Source organism: Lepus europaeus, chromosome 7 (genome assembly GCF_033115175.1).
Source record: "Lepus europaeus isolate LE1 chromosome 7, mLepTim1.pri, whole genome shotgun sequence".
In the NCBI taxonomy this organism is placed as follows: Eukaryota; Metazoa; Chordata; class Mammalia; order Lagomorpha; family Leporidae; genus Lepus; species Lepus europaeus.
The window spans coordinates 15,994,769-16,006,365 of NC_084833.1; the positions used below are offsets into that span (position 1 = coordinate 15,994,769).

At 39.4% G+C, this 11,597-nt stretch overlaps 1 protein-coding gene across 1 annotated transcript; it reads right to left on the reverse strand.

The window, feature by feature from the left end:
• Positions 1-1,105: 1,105 nt before the first annotated feature.
• LOC133764290 (olfactory receptor 5D13-like) lies at positions 1,106-5,850 on the reverse strand. The gene is made up of 2 exons (XM_062197962.1): positions 5,822-5,850; positions 1,106-2,036 (listed from the first exon to the last, which is right to left on the reverse strand). The coding sequence occupies exons 1-2, from the start codon at positions 5,848-5,850 to the stop codon at positions 1,106-1,108; spliced, it is 960 nt and encodes a 319-aa protein (XP_062053946.1).
• Between the last annotated feature and the right edge of the window lie 5,747 nt (positions 5,851-11,597).

Sequence of the window (11,597 nt, forward strand, 5' to 3'; positions counted from 1 at the left end):
AGCCCTTGTGAGAACCTTGGCTCCTCAAGGGCATGCAGCTGCTTTCCCACACTTGCTTACCTAATGTGGATCGCTAAACATGTTTCAGAGAAGCCTTAGAGTGATATCAACATGTGCGTGCGCTGTGCAATAGGCTGTCGTAATCCTTATCAATAAAGAAAACACACGGGGTGAGCCCGGTGGCCCTTTACAGAAGAAGCGTTCCCGTGACCTGTATCTCCTTTCACTTGTGCACCCCAACACATGACCAACATTTGGTGCTTTGCAGTTCTACAGGAGGCAGATTAACTCCTCACTCACTGGATCTGGGCTTAGCCATGATTTACATTCATTCCTAAAATAGGAGCACAGGAGACCAGAACAGAGATGATGCATGGTTTTATTGCTGGCAAAGTCTATTATGATTCTGGTTTGAACAAAGACAATTAGCCAAATGTTGCATGGGAGATGGCAAACACACATAGTCTGAAGAATGAATAACTGGTTCACAACTATATTGACAGAAATGTGAAAACTTGAATAATGGCTAAATGTTATCAAATCACGTTTCATAGTTTTGTGCTTGTACGTAAAGACAAAATAGAATTTATGGTATAAAATGTAACTGAATAACTCCAGATTCGTGATTTTTTAAAGGAAGACACATTTCTTATTTATTTTCATTTGCCTGTAAATCTTTCGATGTTAAAATGGCCCATGTAGCATTAAATGTAAGTATTTTTTGTATGCAATGGTTTATGCTAAACAGCTCTTAATATACTGATTTGATTCTATGAGATAAACTTATTCACTAGACCTATAATTGTTCGTTTCATCTGAAAATTCTCACAGTGTTTATGTTCATATCTCACAAGATATAGATTCACTCAGAATTTGGGCAGTGATGTGGTAAAGCATGCAGTATGATAAGTCAATCAAAGATTTAACTTGATTGATCTGAGATACCATTCCTAATAACATTCATATTTTCAGAGTTATTTTTTAAACATTAGGGTGAATGTATATTGGACTCTCAATTAATGGGTCACCATAGGTTAAGAAACTAATGTGTTATTGATGACAGCACAAACATCCTTGAAAATAAATCTTTCTAAATTATATTTTGTCACAATAATTTGGTATTGATTAACTTCTTCACTGTCTCCTTCACATCTTTGTTCCTCAGGCTGTAAATCAGTGGGTTAAGCATGGGTATGACCACTGTGTAAAAGACAGAGGCGACTTTAACCAGAAGCCAGGAACTTTTGGAGGTTGGAACACAGTAGAGGAAAAGGATGGGACAGTGGAAAATAATAATGGCAGTTAGATGGGAAGCACATGTGGAAAAGGCTTTGTAGCGCCCCCGTGCAGACGGCATTCTCATGACAGTGACAAAAATGAAAACATAAGAAGTAAAAATGATCAGCAGGCTGCTTATTTCATTAAATATTGCAGCAACAAAAATGCTCTCACGGCTAACGAAGGGGTCAGAGCAGGACACAGCAACAATGGCAGCGTGCTCACAGATGAAGTTGTTAATGAATTTAGTCCCACAGAAAGATAAGGTCAACAGAAAATATATGAATATTAAGGAGCAGATTATACCCCAAGAGTACGATGCAGCCACCAACAAGGAACAGAGCTTCTGAGACATCACAACCGTGTACAGCAGAGGATTACAAACTGCCACAAAGCGGTCGTAAGCCATCGCTGCCAACATGAACGTTTCTGTCACCACAAATATGCATGCAAAGAAGAACTGCAGGATGCATCCTGTGAAGGAGATGGTTCTGTCTTCCACAACCAAGTTTTCTAACAGTTTGGGTGTAACTACTGTGGAGTAACAGAAATCCACCAAGGACAAGTGGCTAAGGAAGAAGTACATGGGGGTGTGGAGTTTGGGGTTGATCCTGATGATCAAAATCATGCCCAGGTTCCCCAGGACAGTGACTGTGTAGATGGTCAGGAACACGAGGAACAGGGGCACCTGGAGGTCTGGGTATTCTGAGAAGCCCAGGAGGATGAAGGTGACTCCAGCAGTCTGATTTTCTTCTGTCCTAGGGACAAAATAAGAAAGTTGATCCATAGAAGGAAAAACAGTATTGGTAACAGGAAAGGGAAATGAAGCAACATCTAGAGGCTAAATGGGTCTTCATTAAAAACGTTGCTTAAGACACTTTCAATTGTAATATAACTTTAAAATTTAGTGTCCACTTTATAGTAGTAACCACATAGTAGATAAGAATTTTTGGTGAGAGTTGACAAATGAAAAACTACAAACAGCATTGTGGCATAGTGGGTAACGCTGCTGCCTGTGATGTCAGCATTCCATATGGTCACTGATTGATGTCCCAGCAGCTCCACTTCTGATGCAGCACCATTCTAATGGCTGGGGAAAAGCAGTGGAATAGTTTCCAAGTGTTTGGGCCCCTGAAACCCACACAGGAAACTTGGATGAAGGTTCCAGCTCCTGGTTTGCACCTGGCAGAGCGCTGGCTATTGCAGCGAGTGAACCAGCAGATGAAAGATCATTCTCTCTGGGGCTGGCGCTGTGGCATAGCAGGTAAAGCCTCCTCCTGCAGTGCCAGAATCCCATATGGGTGCCAGTTTGAGCCTCACCTGCTCCACTCCCAATCCAGCTCTCTGCTGTGGCCTGGGAAAGTACTTGAAGATGGCTCAAGTCCTTGGGCCCCTGCACCCACATGGGTGATCCAGAGGAAGCTCCTGGTTCCTGGTTTCAGATTGGCTCAGCTCCAGCCATTGCAGCCATTTGGGGAGTGCACCAGTGAATGGAAAACTCTTTCTCTCTCTCTCTCTCTCTCTCTCTCTCTCTCTCTCTCTATCTGCTTCTGCCTCTCTGTAACTCTCTTTAAAATAAATGAATAAATCTTAAAAAAAAAATCTTTATCTCTCTGTAATTCTTTCAAATAGATAAAATCTTTTAAAAAAACAAAAAGCAAATGTTAGATAAGAAAAACAAACAAACCAGAGTATACCCTGATATGTTTCAAATAAGTCTTACTATCATCAACAATTGATTTCGTGAGAAGAGCCAGCCTAAATGTTCTATGACCCTTAAATTAGTTAAAACACTTTAGTTTCAGGAAATATGTATTATATGTTTCCACAATTTTTTTCGACTCATCTCTTAAGTATGAGAAAATGGTGAGCTGTTAAACAATTGTACATTGTCACCCTTTAAAATGATGAAATTAATAATTACTTTAATTTGCTTTTCATTTCTGTCTGTTTGCATAGTAATCCAATACTCTTCTGGAATTGTAGTAATATGCTGAATTATGCCACTCAAGTAGAATTAAATTTGAATAATTTCAAAATATTGTTCTCAATAGTACAATACACTATTTTTTTTTTTTGACAGGCAGAGTGGATAGTGAGAGAGAGAGACAGAGAGAAAGGTCTTCCTTTTTGCCATTGGTTCACCCTCCAATGGCTGCCACGGCCAGCGCACTGCGGCCGGAGCACCGCGCTGATCCGATGGCAGGAGCCAGGTGCTTATCCTGGTCTCCTATGGGGTGCAGGACCCAAGCACTTGGGCCATCCTCCACTGCACTCCCTGGCCACAGCAGAGAGCTGGCCTGGAAGAGGGGCAACCAGGACAGAATCCGGTGCCCCAACTGGGACTAGAACCCGGTGTGCCGGAGCTGCGAGGCGGAGGATTAGCCTAGTGAGCCGAGGCGCCAGCACAATACACTATTTTTAAAAGTTGATTACAGGGGCCAGGGCTGTGATGTAGAAGGTTAAGCCTCCTCTTGCAATGCTGGCTTCCCACATAGGCGCAGCTTCAAGTCCCAGCTGCTCCACTTACAATCCAGCTTCCTGGAAAGCAGCAGAAGATGGCTCAAGTGCTTGGGCCGCTACACTCACATGGGAGACAGGGAAGAAGCTCCTGGATCCTGGCTGTGACTTGGACCAGCCCCAGTTGTTGCGGGCATTTGGGGAGTAAACCAGCAGATGGAAGATCTCTATTTCTCTCTCCTTCTCTCCGTATCTCTGCCTTCCAAATAAATAAATAAATATGTTTTTAAAAAGTTAATTTAATATAAAGTTGATTACAACAAAATGTGCTCTGTGTCTATAGTGATAACATTTTTCTTAAACATTAAAATACTGTTTACTTTTCAAATAGAAAATTTCATAAAAAAGGGGTAAATGACAAATAAAAAAACTTAAGGACTAGGAAATGCAAATAAATGTTAAGCCATACTAAATTGCATTCTATCATTTTGAATTGAGCTTTAAACTTTACTAATAACACACTAAAATTCTTTGAGCATTCCTTGATCTCACTAAGGATGGTAAATGAAAGCAATAGTAAAATGAGAATAACAGCATATAAAATTTAAATTACTAAGGTGGAAGTAGAAAATTTCACATGGATTGAAAATTAGCAAGAAAATGCTACGACACATAGTAGACATCCATCTTCATATCATTAGAACTATGACTAATTAGAGAGTTTTCAAAACATTGTGTATTTTTTTAGATATCAGACTCAAACACAAGCAGCTGTTAGCAAATAGGAACATTTGGGAATAAGTGTACAAACATATTTCTTCCTAAACCCACATAATAAAAAAAACCCTCTAATATTCCTTTGTGTTCTTACTTTCAGAACATAACTATATTCCTCCCCTATACTATATGTAGTTCCATCTCATCTTAGCTTCCCCTGTCCCCTGTGGTCTTATGACTACAGCAAAGATTTCTTCCAAAATCCTATTGTGCTACACATCCTGTGCAACAATAATTTATAAAGTATTGGCATTACAGTCCTATATTTGTTCATGTTTCCCAGCCATATTCTATGAGTTTAAAATATTCTATGCAATTTCCGTGTTCACTTTACCTAGCAGTAACACTAACGATCCTTAATTCTTGTTATTAATGAGTGCATAAAGCCTACATTATCTAGGTTGGCTTTTCCAAATCTTCCAAGATCTAGATATCCAATCTCATTGCCAGTAACATATTGTGCCATAGTCATGGTGAATTTACCAAAAGGGTACATAGGGTTTGCTCATTTGCATAAAATGTATTTTCTCAGTGTTCAGTATTGTAATGCTTTATTTTAATATCTATTATTTAGAAACTGTTCATTATTTCTTCTCTTGGCATATGCAAACATTCATGTTTTCATGAATAATTCATGTTTTAATGAATTATTACCTAATTTCATAGTATTATTTAAAGATTTGATAATTACTACCACTATCCCTCAGAGATTATAGAATTTTTTGAAAATATGTACTGATTTATTTGAAAGGCAGAGAGAGAGAGACAGACAGACAGACAGACAGAGAGAAATCTTCTACCTGCTGATTTACTCCCCAAATGGCTACAACAGCCAGGGCTTGGCCAGGCCAAAGCCAGGAGCCAGGACCTCCATCTGGGTCTCCCTTGTGGTTACAGGGGCCCAAGGAATTGGGCCATCTCTGCTGCTTTCCCAGGCCATTACCAGGGAGCTGGGTGAGAAGTAGAGAAGTGGAGATCGAACTGGAAGTCATTTGGAATGCTGGCATTAGGTAGATGCTTAACATGCTACCCCACAGTGTGGCCCCAGATTGTAGAAATTTAAACATATGGCCATTTTTATTATTCTGTATTTCCCAAAATGATTTCACTGATGGACCTGGAGGATATTCAAAGAGAAAACCAGGATGGGTTATCAGGATATAATGCAATGGTCTCTCTATTAGCCAAACTAAGTAGATTTGGGAGCACATGTGCTAGCCAGCATATGTGTTTGTCTCCTGCAACATTACTATGACTCAGTATTTCCCTTCCAAAATCAGATCAAAGAAGATCTAAATAAACTCACCTAAGAACAGAATCATTTGAGTGATTCATTGACTGAAGAATCCTTTGCTAAGATTAATGAATTCAAAGATGCTGCTGCTTGATACTTCATTGGTAAAAACAAAACTGCAAACAGTAGAGATCCACAGTATATGTCATTCTATGTTTCATATGTTACTCTTTTCTTACCTATTAAGAAAACTCAAAGACAGCAGAAATAAGATCACTCCTACAAACTGAAGCCTAGCTCTACACTGTGTCACAAATATACCACATGCAGACTTGGAACATGGAGCCTAAAGAATTACCACTAAAGTAATGACCAAATTGTATCACACGTGGATTCCACTAAGGCTGTGGGGATATTAACCCTGGAGAATATAACTGAAGTATTGTCAATGAGATTACACTTTGAGCAATTAGTTGTAACACTCTCCCACATGCTATCTTGGTTGTGTATTATTATGGATTATCTAATTCCTTGGAGGATTTGTATTAAGAAATTTACTCAATTAAACTTAATTGTGACTATGTCTTGACTTTACACAAATGTAACATATAGAATTGTGCAAAGGAAAAAGTCAACAGAACAGTCCAGAAATAGATGTAATTAACCCATGTTGAATTTATTTTCTCTTTGCTTACAATTATATATTTAAATTATTGTGTGCCTAAATACAAATTTTCCTAGTTAGTAAAATCTAATATTTTCCTTTGTTTATTGTCAACTTATTTTAAATTTCGTTTCTATTCATATCATTGGTTTTCAACAGAAAATGCTCTGTGCTGGTGTTTCAAATATAGCTAAAATATCTTTAGATATTTGTACTTATATTGAATCTGAAAGATTTAGTTGTATATGTCTAAAAATAAATTAGTTTATAGGAAATGTCCATTTACAGAAAGGATGAGAAAGTCACCAATGTTGGTGACTCCACCTTTCATGCTTTTAAAGATACAAATACAATTCCCAGTGCCTTGAAGTAAGAGAAAAATGAGTTCTCATCAGTACAAGATCCAAAATGAATTTTTGGATATCAGACAGCTCTGCTCCATGTAGCAAATTTTTCTTGTTCTTGTTTTTGTTCTTGTTCTTGTTTGTTTCTTTACCTTATGACTTCCCAATGTCTCATCTAGTAACAGTCAGTGAGACAGTCATGCAATCACTCTGTATAGACAAAGCACATTCCATTGTCTAGAGAAAGCTCAAGTATTGAAGACGACATCAAATTTTGCATAGCATAAAGAAGGTAAAAAAGAGGTAATCATGACCATCAGCAACAGTACCACGAGAGTAAAGCACAATGTGAATCTGTGTTCATCTGGAACATTTGCCTGGGGCCAGCACTGTGGTGTAGCGGGTAAAGCTGCTGTCGGCAGTGCCATCATCCCATATGGGCACCAGTTCAAGTCCCAGCTGCTCCACTTCTGATCCAGCTCTCTGCTATTGCCTGGGAAAGCAGTAGAAGATGGCCCAAGTTCCTGGGCCCCTGCACTCGCATGGGAGACCCATAAGAATCTCCTGGCTCCTGGCTTCGCATCAGCTCAGCTCCATCCATTGCAGCCATTTGGAGCATGAACCAGTAAATGAAAGATCTCTCTCTCTCTCTCTCTCTCTCTCTCTCTCTCTGCCTTTGCCTCTGCCTCTCTGTATCTCTGCCTTTCAAATAAATAGATAAATATTTTAAAAAATAAAAGAACATTTGTAGTTTTCTTTTCAAGTAGTCTACCTCTGCTATCAATGAAGTACTATCAAATGAATCTCAAAATGTCTTATCTATTTAATTTCTGGAGGAATTTGAGAAGGATTGGTGTTAATGATTCTTTAAATGTTTGGTAGAATTCACCAGAGAAATGAACTGGTTGCACAATTTTCTGTTGTTGTTTTTGATTACACATTCAACTTCATTATAAACTTTTGGTCTGTTCATAATTTCTGTTTTTCAAATTCAGTGATGTTGTATATTTCTAGGGATGTATCTATTTTTGTATATTCTTCATGTACAGCATATCTTTCATAATAATCACTTAAAATCTTTTTAATTTCTGTGGCACTATTGTGATCTCTCTGTTTCATTTCTAGTTTTCTTTGTGTTAGGAAACTGGCACAGTTTTATCTATGGTGCGATCTACACCCTGATTTACATGCTAGGCTCTAGTCCCCGCCACCATTGCTGAAAGCCAGGTGGCCACATGGCCCAACCACTGTTGTCAAGCTCCACCCCCATCCTAATGGGATTCACTGCTCCTGCTTCCCTGTCCGCCTTCTGGCAAAGTTTTAAAAGGACCTGTTCCTGAACACATGGCTCTCTTGGCTCTTCTCCCCTGCTCTCTTGGCTCCTCTCCTCTCATCTCCTCTCTCCTCTCTGTCTCTCTCTGTTAGTCTCCTTCTCTCTCTTTTGCCTTCTTCCCCCTTCCCTCCAGCCTGTTGGCTTTTCCCCAATAAACCCTTCCCTTACTCCAGTGTTCAGTGTGCTTTGTGATGGCTAACATTGGTGCATTGGCCAGGAAAACCTTACATTGGTGATCCAGCATCCCCCAGTGACTTTGCTCTCCCTTTGGGGGCCTCTGAGCTGCTCTGGGGTTCTGGATTTCTACCAGTCATAAAACGCACCCTCAGAACTCCTTCCATGCCACCGAACACTCCATGATCTCCATCCACACACTGGCGGAAGGAGAATTCCTCACAGCGACTACTAATTTTTGAGTTGTGGCCTACTGTCGTCCGCTTGTCTTAGGCTGTTCTAAGTCGTAGCACTATGGCGCGATCTACACCCTGATTTACATCCTAGGCTCTAGCCCCCATCACCATTGCTGAAAGCCAGGTGGCCACATGGCCCAACCACTGTTGTCAAGCTCCACCCCCATCCTAATGGGATTCGCTGCTCCTACTTCCCTGCCTGCCCTCAAGCAAAGTTTTAAAAGGGCCTGTTCCTGAACACATGGCTCTCTTGGCTCTTTTCTCCTGCTCCCTTGAGTCCTCTCCTCTACCCCTCTCGTTTCTCTTCTCTCCTTACTAGCTCCTCTCCTCTTTGTTTCTCTCTTATATGCTCCTTCTCTCTCTTTTCCTTCTTCACCCCTTCCCTCCAGCCTGGTGGTTTTCCCAATAAACCCTTTCTCTTACTCTGGTGTTTGGTGTGTTTTGTGACAACTAACACTTTGTCTTCCTTCTGTTTGTTTCATTCTACCTGTTATATGCTAACTTGGAACATCATTGATTTTTTTCTATTCTTGTTATAATCTCTATTTTATTTGTTTCTACCCTCATATTATTTCCTTCTTTCTGTTAAATTTGGGAATCACATCCCATGTTAACATATTATTAAATATTATTAAACTATGCAGAATTATCTACTGAGTCAATGAAATGTCTATTTCTATTTCAAAAACATACTTTTGGAAAGATTCATTTATTTGAAAGACAATTACACACAAACAGGGAGAGACAGAGACAGACAGAGAGGGATCTTCCATCCACTGGTTCATTCCCCAAATGACCACAATGTCTGGAGCTGGGTCAGACCTTAGCTGGATAACTCTTTCTGGGTCTCCACATCAATGGCAGAGATACAAGCATTCAGGCCATCTGCTCCTGCTTTTCCAGGCTCATTAACAGCGGGATGGATTGGAAGTGGAACAGCCGCAACTTGAACCAGCACTCCTATGGGAAGCCAGCATTTAGGAGACAGCTTGACCTGCTGCACTATAGTGCCATTTCACCAAAAACATACTTACAAAATAAAAAAAAAAGTTCCTAAATTTCAGATGAAGCAGTGTAAGACCTGGTAGCTAAATCAAACATGAATAATAAGAAAAAAGCAGGGACCAGAGCTGTGGCACAGCTGGTAAAGCTGCCATCTGCAGTGCCAGCATTCCATTTGGGCGCAGATTTGTGTCCCGGCTGCTCTACTTCCAATCCAGCTCTCTGCTATGGTCTTGGAAAGCAGTAGAAGATGGCACAAGTCCGTGAGCCCCTGTACCCACCTGGGAGATCCGGAAGAACTCCTGCCCCTGGTTTTGGATCTGTGCAGCTCTGGCCCTTGCAGCCAATTAGAGAGTGAACCAGCAGATGGAAGACCTCTCTCTCTCACTCTCTGAATCTCCTACTCTCTCTATGTATCTCTGACTTTCAAATAAATAAATAAATCTTCTTTTTCTTAAAAGGCAGAGTTAGATAGTGAGAGAGAGAGAGAGAGAGAGAGAGAGAGAGAGAAAGGTATTCCTTTTTCCATTGGTTCATCCCCCAAGTGGCCGCTATGGCCAGCGGCTGGCGTGCTGCGCCAATCCGAAGCCAGGAGCCAGGTGCTTCCTCCTGGTCTCCCATGCAGGTGCAGGACCCAAGGACCTGGGCCATTCTCCACTGCACTCCTGGGCCACAGCAGAGAGCTGGACTGGAAGAGGAGCAACTGGGAGAGAATCTGGAGCCCCGACTGGGACTAGAACCCAGTGTGCCGGCGCCACAGGCGGAGGATTAGCCTAGTGAGCCGCAGCGCCAGCTAAATAAATCTTTTTTAAAAAAGAAGATAAAAGCAGAAAGCATTATTTTTGTGATTTTAAAATATGATATGAAATCATAATAAAAATCACTGAGAGAGTATGCTACTATCATACAAAGACAAGTAGAAAATTGGAGCAGATTAGACAGCCCAGTTGAAACCCACATATATATTGCCAACTACTCCTAAATGAGGCATCAAGAATACACAGTGAGTAACAGTATAGACTCTGGTAAATAGTGTTAGGAAAACTGGATATCCACATGAAAATAATAGAGGACTAATCACAGACAAAGACAACACAACAAAGAACATTAAATGACATTCTACAGAATACAGATGTAAAAAATTCTCAACAAAACATGACCAAATTGAATCTAATGGTGTATTAAGGATTATACAACATGACCTAGAGAGATGTTCCCAGGAATTCAAACATATGTCAACATAAGAAAATGAATTGGCACATTGTAAAATATATAAAAAAAGAATTAAAGTACATATAACTTTATTTAAGATAATCAATGACATTTGTTTCACTAAAAAAGATAGGTATAAAAAGAAACACAATTTGAGCAAAGTCACATATTTAAAGCACACAGGTCGCATACAACTTACCCATCAAAGTATGGAGAAAAACTAGGACATGACTCACGTACATCATGGTCACTCCCTTTTTACTAGAAGTTTTATCCAGAGTGATTAAGTTACAAATATAAATAAAAACCATGTGAATTGGAAAGAAGAAACAAAATTATATGCATATGTGGACTGATCATATATATATAGGAAATCCAGGAATTACTACTGTAGCTAATAAGCAAATTCTGAAACGTTCCATGGTACAAATTCAGCATGCAAAAGTATTCTGTTTTTACCATAGAAATGAACAATTGGTAAATTAAATTAATAAAGCAATCCCATTAACTACTATTCAAAAGAATGAAATATATAGAACCAGCCTTCACAAGAAGTTTAAAGACATACATTAAAAATATAAAAAATTGCTGAAACAAATTTTTAAAATTTTAAATAGGTGGAAATACATCCAGGATTCATAGCTTGGAAGACTTAGTGTTGTTAAATTTAAAATATTACCACATGTAATGTGTAATTTTATTGCAACTCTCTTTAAAAGCCCAAAGATAATTTTTTCCAGAAATGGAAATGAGTCTTCAAAATTTATATGGGATTTTAAGGTGCTGGCATAATCAAAATGATATTAACATGAACAAAGCTGGGAGAATCATAATTCCTGAGTTTATAACTTCACACGCACACTATAATAAACAAAACAGTGTG